Genomic DNA, 15,129 nt, shown 5'->3' on the forward strand with positions numbered 1-15,129 from the left:
GCACTGACAAATAGCAGTTTCCTAAGGCTTATCATTTAAGGTTAGTAAAGAGAGGACACATATTTACCCCATATGTTCCAGAAACGCAATTTTTAACGCATGACCTTATATAGGAACACTGGATGTACTTAAATGTAGTCACAGAGTGTGGATGTGGTGGGCCATGCCTACAACCCACAATGAGTTAGAACTTTTTAAAAGTGAGCTAAGGTTATGCAGATTTAGGTAGGATAGTATCTTATATTTCTATAGGATTAAGACAAGGAAAAATCATAAAAGTGATAGAATTCACAGATGTACACATATAAAATCCAGCGGAAATTTCAAAATAAGCCAAAATGTGACATTAAATGTTGGATAGTGCTCAACAAATGTTTGTGTTTAATTTCAGAAAATAATTACATACAAGAAATATCATTTTAATGATACTTAAAAATTTTTGACATAAATTGTTCTACTGACATTCCAGGAACTTATACCTTTGACTCTTTCAAGTTTTGATAAAAACTGGTCAGACAGAACAAAAGACAGAATGGGCACATGGGGGTGATGTAATATACACGCATGGAAAACATGCCTGACAGGGAATGGAAAAATCTTGGCAGGACAAGAAAGAAAAGGTGGCTTTGATGAGAGACACAAGTTCAAGACTTTACAAAATTGGTCGCACATCTTCAATAGCTGATTCTAGTTTATAGTGAATCTATTTTTATAAAGACCCAGACAGGAGATTGGAAATAAAAACACACTACATTTTTCTTTAAGTGGGGTTTGCTTTATTTTAGCATGGTTATGGACAGAAGCTTTTACTTAAGGGAACAAAAGTGAAATAAAAAAAAAAAAAACTCTTAATAGCTTTGGGATGTCATAGAAAAACGTCTTTCCCCTAAGCACAGTCTTCTGTAAATGCGGTAGTAATACATGTCTATCTACACTTCTGGCTACTCGGTTACAGCATGCGGCATCAGGGAGAGCTATGCATAACATAATCAGTTAGGATTGTTTTCTCTTTCCCTTGAGGCACATCCACTAAGCATGCTTTATAAGGAATACTGAATAATAAAAACCAAGATCCAAGAGTATCACAGACATCCTGGTAAAGTAATTAGTGGATTACTTCCTTTTCCATCTAGTACTGTGGATGATCTATCACTGGGAAACCTGACCAGTTATCATCACCCAGCAAAACCACATTCTGCCTTGTCCAGTAATGAGGTTAGAGCCCTGAGCCCTGCTCAATGTCCTATAGCCATCCACCTGAGAAGTCACTTATTACAGGAAGATTAGCACTTAGACACATAGATTACAATAATGAAGAAAGTAAAGATTTCATATAAAAATCAGTCATCAGAAGAATGATAAAGGATTTTTTAATGCAAGAGAAGGATATAGAGAGTGTCTTCAAATTCTTGACATGGTTTTCAAGTAAACTTCATCAGGAAATGCAAGACTGGATGTGCTTGTTTAGTCACAGGAATGTTTTTAATATATTTAAGTTACTAATGAATTGTAAGTTATGTGGTAAGGTTTGAGTATTTACTTAAAAAGACAATTTGTAAAATCCATATTTATACAAGAGGTGACACGGACTCTCACACCCTAAAGATAAATGTAAAGACCCTCTATCCATGGATCCATGCCAACGTCAGTGAGGTAAGGATGAGAAGGTATTACAGCTATGGGCCTGTGTTCAGTAAGTAAGTACTCCACATTAGTAAAAAGTCTCAGGGGCATAAATGGCCTGAGCATAGGATACTGGAGAAAGATAATAGAATACATATATACAACTAGACTCCTAGCCCAATTCCTGCCCCCAAATGAAACTAAGTGGCTCATTATTAATTAAGCTGGTTTTATTTTTTGGTTAGGACAAATTACTAATAAGGTCAGATTGTGAATTCAATTATTCTACTGCCCAATTAGGTATATAAAGAAAAGAAAAAAAAACAGTTTAGTGGTCACAGACTTCACATCTCTTTCTGGCTGGTGGACCTAGGTGTGCTATTGTTCAGAAATGAAAGAGGGACATCTTAAAAGTAGCCATTCCCATGTCTTGAAACCAACCTAAAGTAGAAGGCTGGTTGGTGGGTCTGAAACTAAGTCTACGGGGTAGAAAGTGAAATTGAGTCACTTCGGTAGGATAAACTCTAAGCACAGAGTCATCTTCTTTCTTTAGAGTCCACCTTCCTTTGAACCCAGAATGTGACTTTGAATACAGACTTGTATGCACGCTTTTGTTTCCAATGCCAGGCACTCAAACGGTGGCCACGGTATTTCTGAGTACAAAGGAACTGAAGAGAAATTACTCTGAAGGCATCGTTCCTGCATGCAGTGTTTTTACATGTCCATCAAAAGTGACAATGTGCTTTTTCAGAAATGGCAGAGAGTGAAATAAATACAGAACCAAGACTAACCCAAGTGAAGTTAAACATGCCCCAGATATAAGTGATGTTTTCATTAGTAAATCCCAAATCATAAGGGAACACGCATTCTAACAAGTTGGAATAGTTAATTATTTTTTAAACTTTTATGACATGTAAAAAAACAGATGCTGGGCTATCTGCTTATTAAGTCATAAATATTAACCCCAAAGTTATTTATAGACCTAATACACTCCTGGCACTCTTAGCTATTAGCTGTGTTCTTTCAAACAGCAACGTCAGATATAATAAACACAATCTTCTTGGTTTATTATTCTACTTTGTAAGATTTTCCATTTTTAAAAAATTCTATTTATTTATAACCTGCCTGTTCCAGAAAAGATTGAAGGTGGGGCTTTCAATTAAGTTTATAAAAAAAAACTATATCCTTCAAACTTTACAGAGTTAAGAAAAAAAGCTAAAAGCTTTTTATCATAACCTTTTAATTTTATCCTCTTGCTTGCGGGCATGCTGTTTAAGTAAAATGTTCTCATCATGCAAACGCAAAAATCTGTCTTCCAGTTCCTCACGGCTGACACGTGACACTGCCTGGCGAGTCTTCATTGTTCGTGCAGTTGAAGTTTCTGAAAAAATGCCAAGAGCATTAATTGCAGCATCACTGAAAATAGTCTCTAAAAACTGCTAACTGTGGATACTAAAACCTCTGATATATTCCTATTTTTTCTCCTATTTACTTTTTTCCATTTTTTTTGTTTTATGAAACAGGACTGCATGCAGCACAGGCTAGCCTCACCCTTGCTGTGTTCCTGTAGCACAGGTTAGCCTCACGATAGCTGAGTGGCTGGGATGACCTTGAACTCCTCCTAATTCTTCGCCTCTACTTTCTACGTGCTGAGAGAGATTACAGGCGTGAAACATCACACTCCAACCCACCCCCACCCCAGCTGACCTACAAATTAAGTTGTTTTTCTCTAGAAAATGTTACAGCATTGTTCGTGCCAATGACCTGAGGTGAGGTGAAGCATCCCTGGCATTAATGCTTCATGTACAGTATTAGGGATATGAACAACAACTTTATTCACTAGCATGGACTTAATCACTGTTTCAGAATGTAGGAAGGACCTGATTCAAAAGATTCCTAATTCCTATTCTGAGTGGTGTAAAGCCTCTGAGCTGGAAAAGCCAGGCTACCCGATCTGGGAACAGCTCTGTGGTAGAGCACGTGCCAAAGCATGTGCAAGGTTTAGTTATGAACATGGCAGCAAGAAGAAGCCCTTGTCTCTGCAAATATATATATGGAGGGGGGAGGGGCAAAAGCTGGAACAATTCAGTGAACATAATACAATTAGGACATTTTTCTCTAAATTAGGAGGCTAGGATATAGAAAAATAAACTATAAAACAAACACAAATCCTCCAAAATAAAAAAAAACCCTGTCATCTGAAAGTTTAACAGAGCATTTCTCTACAAGATATTTAATGTATTGAAAAATTAACTTTTAGATTTGACATAGTGGCATTTGCTTTTAATCTCAGCACTCAGGAGGCAGAGGCGGGCGATTTCTGTGAGTTTAAGACCTGATCTACATGGTGAGTTCCAGGACAGTCAAGGTTACGTAGTAAGACAGTATCTCAAATACAAAACAAAACACTACAGACTTTTATAACTTTTAAAAATATATACATACACACATATATATGCATATTTAATTTTCAATGAGATACTAAAAACCAAAGGTAGCTACTGATGATAAGGATTGGACTTACACAGCACCAAAACTAAATAGTACTTACACAGTACCAAAACCTAAAAATATTTACAAAGTACCAAAACCCAATAGTCTTTACACAGTACCAAAACCCAATAGTCCTTACACACTACCAAAACCCAACAGTCCTTACACACTACCAAAACCCAATAGTCCTTACACACTACCAAAACCCAACAGTCCTTACACACTACCAAAACCCAATAGTCCTTACACACTACCAAAACCCAACAGTCCTTACACACTACCAAAACCTAACAGTCCTTACACACTACCAAAACCCAATAGTCCTTACACACTACCAAAACCCAATAGTCCTTACACACTACCAAAACCCAATAGTCCTTACACACTACCAAAACCCAATAGTCCTTACACACTACCAAAACCCAACAGTCCTTACACACTACCAAAACCCAACAGTCCTTACACACTACCAAAACCCAATAGTCCTTACACACTACCAAAACCCAATAGTCCTTACACACTACCAAAACCCAATAGTCTTTACACACTACCAAAACCCAATAGTCCTTACACACTACCAAAACCCAATAGTCCTTACACACTACCAAAACCTAACAGTCCTTACACACTACCAAAACCCAACAGTACTTTCAAGTACCCAAACCCAATAGCTTTAAACACTTCAATTTTATTTGTATGTGAATACCTGATACTATTTCAGTATCGGGTTTCCTTTTAATATTTGTGGTCATTTCTCAATGATCAATACACTGACTACCTTCCTATGGTAGCTGAACCTGGTCATTGATATTGTTATGATTAAATGGTATATGGAAAGTTCTTAAGATACATTTTGAACCTCCAGCTTCCTACAAGCAAAGTTGGTGGCGTGAGGGTTTGCCTGGCATTGTCCACACACATAAACCTGGCTCTCCAGCCTACGCTGCTCTTTAAATCAGTGCTTTGCTTTCTCAGTTGAAAGTACTATTCAACTCTACAGGAACAACTAAATGATAAAAGGATAAAGAAAGCCTTTAATGTATATTAATGTGATTGAAAACTCACTATCACTTGCATAAACAGGCCATTTTGAGATACTCTACTTGAAAGGCAAAAATTTTAAAATATGGCATTTCCTCTCGTATAAAATTTAAACATAAAGAAGTGTTTTAGTGGTGAATGTGATTTAAACCAGGCAATTCAGTTTGGAGGCCTGATACTCTATGCAGTTTCTACTCACGTGTGGAATTTTAAAAAGATGATTTATACCAACTCTTTATCAGAGCAGAGGGGATCTTGCATTTGCTATGGGCTGTTGATAATTGACGCGCGCAATAAAATACCATATGTGTTTTAAACTCCTCGTCTTGTTTAGTCCAATCAAGAGCTATATAGTTACTTAAATGGCTGGGTTTGTATGACTATCAGAAATACTTTAAATTAAAAGTACAGAAATTACTGATCAAAGTTCATAACTGTAATAAATAACAGGTGGCCGTACCTTGTAACCCTCCAGCTCCAAAAAGGTTTAGACCTATATCTTTCACCGGCAGGTCTCCTGCCGTCTCATCGCTTGGACCAGACATGGCTTATCTGTGGAGAAAAGAAAATTCAAACAAACTCTTCTAAGTTATTGCATCAACTATGCAATGGAATGAGCCAAATAAAGAGACTAGGAAACTAGAACTTTAATGGACATGTTATTGCCCACATGTGCGGCCTGAGCGAGATGAAAGCTCTTATTCTAGAAGGAATACTGCATCCAATCACGAAGACTGTCCTCTTTCAGCAGAGGATTTCCCATAGTTTTCTTAGGGAATGAGGTAAGATCAGCATTCTTCCTTTTCTTATCCATCTATCTGAAACAAAAACAAACCCTTCCAAAGTTAAGACATACCTCCTATCCCTACTCCTTTCCTTAAAGACAACATGAATTCTGGGAAAACAAACGAACAAAAAGCCAGCTTAGGTCATGAACTTGAGGCAAATAGTTTGCTCTACTATCTAATAGCTGGTCACTAAATTTACCTAATTTAAAAAATAGAACAAATTATACCCATCTCATAGTTATTCTAAAAGCAAGTGAGATTACAAACTCAGGGCATTTAGCAAATGTGCCAGGGATGTCTGGGAGCGCCAACTGTCTGCATGGTGTACAAAGGAACAGCCCCTTCCAAGCTCTGTGAAAGAGGCTCCACGTGTTTGTGATGTGTTTCCACGTTTGTTGCACCCCTCCTTTGTTACTTCAGGCAAGTTCCAGGGATGAGTCACCTCAACATATTGGCTTGTCTTGCTTGCTCTCGAACTTTTAGTTTCTTTTCTTTACAGAGACATACCACAGTGACCTAGCTCTGCATGTGGCTATGGATATACAGTACACAGTAAGAAAATAAATAAGTAAATTCTCCATTTCCATTCTGACTGTTAGATGAAGACTGTTAGTGAAGAGCCCTTGTAATGAAGAGACCTCCAAGTTCTAGAATGTTGGTTGTAGAGTGTGAAGACCAAGAAAGTAGAGAGTTTATTCACCTCATTTGCTTCCGTCTCGGAAGCTGGGGCCGAGTGTGGCGCACACGGTAAGAGCATGCACTAAGCAGTCATTTGAATGGATAAAGGGAGCTCTTGGATTCCAGCGTCTGGAAACGGAGACTCAGCTTATGATGATTCTAAGGATATGTGCATGAAGAAGATCTCCTAGATAAAGGGTCCAGAAATTTGACTAAAACTCGCAGTAGGCTGAGAACCACGCTGCAAGGGACATATGTCTCAGAGAATGACCACAGAAGATGATGCTAACACACACTGGATGCTCAATGTGCTTGCAATACGCACATGCAATAGCGACTCAGATGGTTCCTGACATACAAACAGAAGTTAACACACACTCGCTCAGCTGCTCAAGGCCATCCATCCAGGAATTGGTGGTGTGGTGGTAGTTTTGGTCCTCACAACTGACAGTGCTACCGGCGTGGAGTGGGTGGATGCCAGCAGTGAAATACAGGTTCAATGTATAATGATGAATTTTCAGGCCCAGAGTGTGACTCGTGGAGAGGCTAAGAAACCTCACACCATGTTGCATGGCCTCCTCAACGCCCTGGAAAAGTTCCCCTCCTTGTTCTCTCTGCTTCACTCCTGCTGCTCTCCACTTCCCTCAAGCTCAGGGTTTTCATCTTGCACCAAAGGCCCCATGCATTACCTGTGTCCTCCTATGTCAGAGCTCAGCCCGACTCTCTCAGCTTCCAGCTTGGCTTTTCCGCAGGAAACCTATGCAGTCCAGGCTGACCTCAAATTCCCCAAGAACGCCAAGCACTCTGGCCTCAAATTCTCTAACCTTTTCTAAAGACAGGATTTCTCTATGTAAGCCTGGCTGGCCTCGAACTCAGATTCACCGGCCTCTGCTTTCTGAGTGCTAGGATTAAAGTGCCACATGCCCTGTGTAAATGCTGGAGTTTTCCTGAGTGTGCCATCCCACCGGGCTACCGCTTATTTCTTACGGCAACAGCCTCTGTTATTATTTCAGAGTTGTTCTGTCAAATCCATTGTCTTAGAATTCATTTTTAATTTAGCATATTACATTTTCACACCTATATCATTGTTTTTTGCTTTATAGCTATCCCTGAAAACTCCCTCACCTCCCCACTTCCTCTCACTGGTCCCCTCCTCCCCAAAATAACCCCCCCTTCCGCTATCTGATGTCACATGTTGGGCATCAATGTTCACATTTATTGAATGAATAAATGAATGCCAGGCACTGAGTTTGAACAATGTCTTTGTCTATAATGGCTCTAAGAGACTTCGGGAATAGTCGGATGAGAAACAGTAATAAAGATAGATCACTAGGAACTGACTGTGGGTGGTGAGAACTTGTGACTAGACCTATTACTGAATTTGAGGCCAGCATGGGCTAAAAAGCTAGTTCAAGGCCAGCCTGGGTACATAGGGAGAGACCCTGTTTTTAAAAATCGTCAGCCGCCACCACCAAACAACAACAACAACAACAACAACAGAAACAAGTCCCTTGGGAGTCTTAGGTTCTAAATCCAATCCCAAATCCTGGGAAATGGAGCAAACTGTGACTGTGCTCTTCGAACTGCAGGACTGAGACAGGGTGGCCAATTCCTATCAGCTAGGTTTCTGGTTTGGCAGGCGGTCAGGGCGGACAGTGAAGCAGGCCTTTATTGGGAGGTGTGTCGGGATGGACTCCTTTTCACGCAAGAATCCCAGGCCTTCCCCGGGCCTCGGAGAGGACCCCAGGCCCTCAGCTGTGAGGCAGAGGGAGGGCTGGCCAACCTGCATCTGCCCCCACCTCACAGGGTACTCACCTCAGCGTTCGCTCCCTGCTAGCTACCGTTGCTATAGCGCCCAGGGCGCGGGCTGCCGCAGGCCCAGAGGAGGACGGGAAAACATGGTGTGTCCCGCTGCCGCTGGGAAATGTAGTTCCCCCTGGGCTCTCGGCCGTCGGCGGGTCGGGTAGTGGACTAAGCTAGTCCAGCTAGCTGACTTGAGAAATTCTGCTCTAAAGCCCAAGGAGTTCTCGGGAGTCTCGCGGAGCATCCTGGGAAGCGTAGTTCTTGAGGCTCTTAGAGAGAACGAAGCCAGGCGGGAAAGAGTCGCCGAGAGAACTACACACAGAAGGCGGGGGCCGGGGAGAGGGTGGAAACGGCCCACGGTGGCGAAGAAGGCTTTAGAGGCAGCATGAAGCGCGCACAGACCGCCGAGGAACGAGAGCGTGAAGCTAAGGTATGTGGGACTCCGGGCATCTGGAACTCTGCGTTAGTCCAGGGCAAGAGGCAACGAACCAACAGACCAGCTGGGATGGTGAGCGGATGCTCGGCGTTAAGCCAAGGGATGACAGGGCCTTGTTTGCAAGAGACCTGCAGACGTGGTGCGTGTGTGTGTGTGTGTGCGCGCGCACGTCTGTGTTGTAGCTTCGTATTGCTGGATGCAGACCTAGTATAGTTATACTTGGTCAGAAATGAAAAGCTAGATCTACATCAATGTCTGTGTTCTGCTTCAGAACTTATTCCTTGGTTTATTTGTTGCCACTCTTGTGACTCAGTTTACCAGAAGTCTATGATCATACCACCTGCGCTTTCTCAGCCGTCTCCAAGCCCCCCATTCCCCCAAGAGCAGCTGAGATAAAGTATCTATTCGGTGTCACGTATTTATCTGGAACATTGTCTCAGTGGCCAGGTGACGTAGTCTGCGTGGTCTACACAGGGGATATGTTTCATACGCTTTACCTAGCTTCTGTGGCTAGTACTTTCCTAGTCTCTGTCTTTGCTGCTCAGCTTCTGACAGGACATTCCATGCGATGACAGTAATAACAGCAATAGTGACTTTACTTATTTACAGCAATTATTGTATCGGACATCTACGTTAAATGCATAATATTTCATATTATGAATCAGGTGGCAAGACAGTTACATAGGTAAAGTATAAACAGTCTGTTCTGCAGATGAGGAATGGAAGCTCAATGTTTTCTTTTTCTCCATTCCCAAGTTGTGACCTATCGATTTGTCCTAATGCATCAGCATTCAATCTACTCTTATGTTTCTATTCCCTTGGATGAATCCACCATGATCTCTTAAGTGGCTTGCCACAACAGCCCCCTTATTGGGCTATATTCACTCTATCTTAAATCTTTATCCTCCTTCTTCTCCAATCATGCAGTTCTTCCCACACTCTACTAGAGAGTGATTTTTTTTTTCCTCAAAATTTAAATCTAGTCATGACCCTTTGACAACCACCTGTTCAAATCTCTTAGGGGCCTCTGCTGCTTAGGATAAATACAGAACTTCCCACAGTCTGAAAGATCCTGCATGGTCTGGGTTCACTGTGCTTCTACACCCACAGTAGACACAAGAGACTGCCTACCAGTCACTTTGGCCTTCTCAAAAGTCCCTCTCGTTTGTAGTACATTTGGTCAAAAGCCTTCTACATGCAATTTGGTGCTTATTCTATAGTAGGTTAGGATTGGCAGTGAGGATCAGTGGGAGATAAAACAGGTACAGTTCCTGCTGTCATAGGATTTTGTCTCTCAAGGGAGTCTGTCTTAAGGTAGTAAACCTGAGGATTTAAAATTTGGAATATGTCGTGTAATAGTCTGAATTACGTGTTTTACAGACGTGGACACAGTCTGGCGGAAGTTCTCCCTTGCCCAGAGCCATTTGTTTTCTATGTGGGGTTAGGGATCAGAATCAGGCCCTATGATTCTAACCCGCTAGCTCTTTCTGTCTGTGAAGCGCAGGTTGCAGGCCTGTTTGCTGTTTAAACATTTCTTTGATTTTTTTTTTAAAATTAGTTTGTTCCTTGAAATATTGGCTGAAATGAAATAGACAGTGTACAAGTAATCAGGAATGATTGTTTCTCATCCTGTTCAACTGAATTGAGGTATGACTTCTATAGGGTGTCTTGTAATTTATTGTGTATAGTTTGGTGAGTGTGACAGTACATACATACGAAGTGTTCCAGTTGCATAGAAAACATCATGATTGCTTTTAAAGAAATTTCTGTACAGCCAATTTCTTCCTTTATTTTTACCCCTAGGCACTCACTGTGATCAGTCACAATTGTTGAATCTCTGTTATCTAGACTCTCTTATCTAAGCGGAGACGTGCGATGCACGTCCTGGTATCTTTTGCTTTTATTCATCATACTTTCTGAGGTCTGTGCATGCCAATGCCCGTGTTCTCGGGTTGCTCCTTTTCTGCTGGTGAGTACTAGTGCCATTTGTATGTTTGCTCACTCACCTATTGCTGGGCATTTGGATGGCTACCGGCTTGCGACAGTTAGGAAAACAAGCTGTGAACAGTCATGTATCTCTGTTTCTATCTACACTGGGCAATGCATTCATTTGCAATTTCCTCATTTTTTTTCTACCTCTATGTCTAGGCAACCACTAATTTTTTTGTTCACAAGGACTACCTCTTATGGATATTTGTGCATGTGCGTGCATACATGCGTGCTTGTGAAGGCCAAAGCTCTATGTTGAGTTTCTTTTTCAATTGCATTCTCCTGTATTTTTGAGGCAGGGTCTCTCCTTGAACCTGGGGCTCGTTACCTGGGCTAGACTTGCTGGCCAGCAGCCCTGGGGTTCTTCCTGCCGTCACCCTCTTGTGTTGGGATTACAGGCATCTGCTGCACCTGACGTTTTATTTGGGTGCTGGTGTTCCAAACTCAGGTCCTTTTGCCTGTGCAGCAAGCATGTCGCTGACTGAGCAGTTTTTAGCCCCAGAACATTCTCGTGTACTAGATCATATACTGTGTGACCTTTGTGTTTGGCTGCTTTCACCCAGCATACATGTTCATACATGTTGAGGTTTCCACATCTCGCAGCACTCATCAATACTTTTCATCACCCAGAAGATGGTATTCCTATATCGAGACACACCACATTCTAGTTATTTATGCATTGATCTAGTTATTTATTTGCTTTCTATTACCATGATAAAATATCATGACCAAAAGCAACTCAGGGAAGAATGGGTTTATTTCATCTTACACTGTTTCTTAAGTTCATCACTGAGGAAAGCCAAGGCAAGAACTCGAGGCAGGAACTGAAGCAGAGGCCGTGGAGAAGTGCTACTTACTGACTTGCTCCCGTGGCTTGTGCAGCTTCCTTTCTAATACTGTTTAATACTACCTGACCAGGGTGGCACCATCCGTATCGATCATTAATCAATCAAGAGAATGTTTCACAAACATGTCCGCTGACCAGTCTGATGCAGGCAATTCCTCAAGTTAGCTTTCCTCTTCCCTGGTGACTGTAGTTTGTGTCAATGACATCTACTGTTTGCTGAACAATTTGATTCTACTCATCTTAGTTAGGGCTTTATTGCTGTGAAGAAACGCCATGACCACGACAACTCTTACAAAGGAAAACATTTCATTGGGGCTGACATACAGTTTCAGAAGTTTACTCCATTATCGTCATGGCACGAAGCATGGCGCCCGGCATGCAGGCAGACATGGTGCTGGAGAAGGAGCTGAGAGTTCTGCATCTTGATCTGAAGGTAGCAGAAGGAGACTGTGTGCCACACTGGGCTTGCTTGAGCATATATAACACCTCAAAGCCAACCCCCACTATGACACGCTTCCTCCAACAAGACCACACACCTACTCCAACAGGTAATAATACCACCCACCTCCTAATAATACCACTCCCTATAGGCCAAGCATTCAAACACAAGAGTCTATGGGTGCCATTCCTGTTCAAACTGCCACACTACTTTTTGGCTGTCACGAAAAAGGATACCATGAGCAGGCACCCTAGTTTCTGTGTGCACAGGATTTTATCTGGCTCATGGGTAGAGGCCCAGTAGAACTGATAGTCACACTGTAAGACTATGCTTAGTATTTTGCAAAGCTGTCTGTCACACGGTTTCCCACAGAGGCTGCTCCACCCTCTATTTCTCACCAGAGATTTTGAGGGTTAGAATTTCTTCAAGTCCTTCTCATTTCTTGCTACTCTTTACTTTTTTCGTTGTAACCTTCATGGTGAGCAGGAGGTAATATTTCTTTGTGGTCTTGATTTGTATTTTCCTGATGACAAATAATATTGAATATCTTCTTATATACTTAATGAACACGCGTGTATCTTTTTTTCTTGTGTGTGTGGTAAGTGTGTATGGATGTGTTTGCATTGCATGTGTGAGCATATATGATACTGATGCGTATGTCTGAATGCATGTATGTAGAGGCCCATGTGTGGGGAGTCTTTCTCTATCAATCTCCACCATTTTATTGAGGCTAGGTCTCTCAGTTGAAGCCAGAACTTGCACATACAGATAGTCTGACTAGTCAGCTTCCTCTGGGGATCCTGTCCCTGCCTTAATTAGCTCTGGGACTACAGGCAGACGCCCCCCCCCAACTCCTACCTAAAATTTACCTGTCTTCTGAGAATATGAGTTTTGTTTCTTAAACACCCAGCCATCTCCCCAACCACATGTGAAGTGTGTGTTTAATTTTTTTTACCCAGTGTTATTGTTCTTGTTGGCTTATTAAGGTTTATGAGTTCTTTATGTTTTCTGAGTTATATTTATTGCCTCGGCTTCCTAATTAGCTGGGATTGTAGTCCTGTGCCAGTGTGTTAGCTTTTGAGATATTTCTCCTGAAGTCACGAAAAGTTTCTTGTTTACTTTTTAAATTGAATGCTATCATTCTGTAGTAATTGCCTTTGATTCACCTTTTCTCTTTGTAATAACTTGGATTATATTTTTTCCCTTACAACTGCGTGTACCATAGACTTTATGTACTTTCCAAATTCTGAAGGGAGAATAGGAAGATTGGATGAATTATCTGGCTTTCCAGCAAAGCATTTGTTCACTTTGTGTCGATGTAGCAGCGTGCACATCCATGGATTCATGCATTTTGGAAGTGAACTTTTCTTACAGTGGCGTGGTCCAGTAGTATTTGGTCGATGTATTTGTCCCCAGTTAGACCATTGGTTCTCTCAGTTCTCTGCTATTAGGATAGGGATTCATACTTTGGGCCTGTGTTTCTCCAATCGGACAGTAGTGCCAAGATTGGATGACTCTCTGGGCTGCTGCGAGGCTGCACTGTGTGTGGGAGCATGTACGGTACCTATATGCATGTATATGAATGTGCATGTATATGCTCCAGGGGCAAAGTAGGTGTGGCCTTCATCGAATTTGCTATTCTCTTCAAATTTTATTTGTATTTTAAGATAATATAAAACTTAGAAAAGAACTGGAGAAATAGAACCCTAGGCCAATGTCTCAGTTTACAGGTTGTCGTCTTGCTGTGTCAGCTTCTCTGCAGTTCCTACCCTCATGTATACGACTGAACCATTACTGCTACTTAGCCTAGTTTTTGTGTGTGCTGGGGATTGAACACGGGGCTTTGTACTTGCTAGGTAACCTCGAGCACCGAGCTGCACCTGTCACTATTTTCTTTTTAACAAACCTTACCAGTGATGATGAGATTTCAGTCCTCCTTAAATGATTCAGCATGTATTTCTTGAAGAACAGGGAAAGTCTAGTACGTATAAACACCTCCAGTTGTCAATTTCAGAGACATTAATGCAGATGCAATACTTACTTAACCCATAGTCCCTAGTCCCACTTGCTAATTGTTCTAAGAGTATATGCTTTGGCATTTTTTCCCTTGGTCCAGGTGTCAGTTCAGGATTGGCCATTCCCTTTCGATCTCATGTCTCTTTTTCTATAATCTGGTCTCCTTTATTGTCGTTTTTTTTTTTTTTTTTTTTTTTTGGTGGTACTTGCAGTGGAACTAAGAACCTTGATTATGCCAGGCAGGTGGCCTACTACTGAGCTACATGCCCAGCCCCAATCTGGTCTGCTTTTTATTTTTTTAAAAAAATATTTATTTATTGTATGCATGTGTGTTTCTTTATAAAATTTGAGTGTTGTGATTACAGTTTGAATTGAACTCAGGCCATTAGGCCTGCTGAGCCACCTGGCTTGCCTAGCCTTCTTCCTTAATATCACTTAAATTAGTTTTTACTTTTCTCCATCTTTAAAGGAGTCAGACTTTGTTGTGAGCACAGATGTTTGTTCTGTGTAATGGTCATATGTTCTTCTTTTATCCCTCTCTTTCTTTCTCTCTCTTCTTAATTCAGGGTCTTCCTATGTAGCCCTGGCTGTCCTGGAACTCACTGTATAAATCAGGCTGGCCTTGAATCCATAGAGATCTGTTAAGGGCCATAGAAGTATACAGCAGGTGACTAGTATTCAGATGTCAACCCACCAGAGGAATGATTCTCTCTGATGGAGGAGAATCCCACTCAGATATAACCTGTGGGACCACCAACCCTGGAAACTGTTGCTCCTGTCTGTAGTTTCACACACACAGAAGCAGCTTTGGTGTCTCTCCCATACCTGCACTGTAGTGTGTAATCTCATATGATATGTTTATGTAATCTCATGATTGCCTCTCAATCTTATGGGCACATATACCTGTGGATGGTCAGGAAGATGACTTCTCACCAAGCTGTATGATTTTGATATATAGAATATATGCTTTGTGACT

At 41.4% G+C, this 15,129-nt stretch overlaps 2 protein-coding genes across 3 annotated transcripts in view; one reads left to right on the forward strand and one right to left on the reverse strand.

Moving 5' to 3' along the window:
* The window catches only part of Rpgrip1l (RPGRIP1 like), a 113,941-nt gene extending 105,362 nt beyond the window's left edge, over nucleotides 1-8,579 (reverse strand). Inside the window, exons 1-3 of one of the 2 annotated variants that reach the window (XM_075976873.1) lie at nucleotides 8,439-8,579; nucleotides 5,618-5,709; nucleotides 2,860-3,004 (exon numbers count right to left, since the gene is read on the reverse strand). In XM_075976873.1, coding sequence (XP_075832988.1) covers nucleotides 2,860-3,004; nucleotides 5,618-5,702 — 230 coding nt within the window. In that variant the 5' untranslated portion in view covers nucleotides 5,703-5,709; nucleotides 8,439-8,579. Of the gene's footprint in view, nucleotides 1-2,859; nucleotides 3,005-5,617; nucleotides 5,710-6,645; nucleotides 6,722-8,438 lie in introns of those variants that run through there. The other variant, XM_075976874.1, reaches the window with a different exon arrangement.
* Fto (FTO alpha-ketoglutarate dependent dioxygenase) overlaps nucleotides 8,562-15,129 on the forward strand; it is a 347,190-nt gene continuing 340,622 nt past the window's right edge. The window contains exon 1 of the mRNA XM_075976876.1: nucleotides 8,562-8,856. Within this exon, the coding sequence (XP_075832991.1) occupies nucleotides 8,812-8,856 (45 nt within the window). The 5' untranslated portion in view covers nucleotides 8,562-8,811. The remainder of the gene's footprint in view (nucleotides 8,857-15,129) is intronic.

This window comes from Microtus pennsylvanicus, chromosome 6 (genome assembly GCF_037038515.1).
Source record: "Microtus pennsylvanicus isolate mMicPen1 chromosome 6, mMicPen1.hap1, whole genome shotgun sequence".
Lineage (NCBI taxonomy): Eukaryota > Metazoa > Chordata > Mammalia > Rodentia > Cricetidae > Microtus > Microtus pennsylvanicus.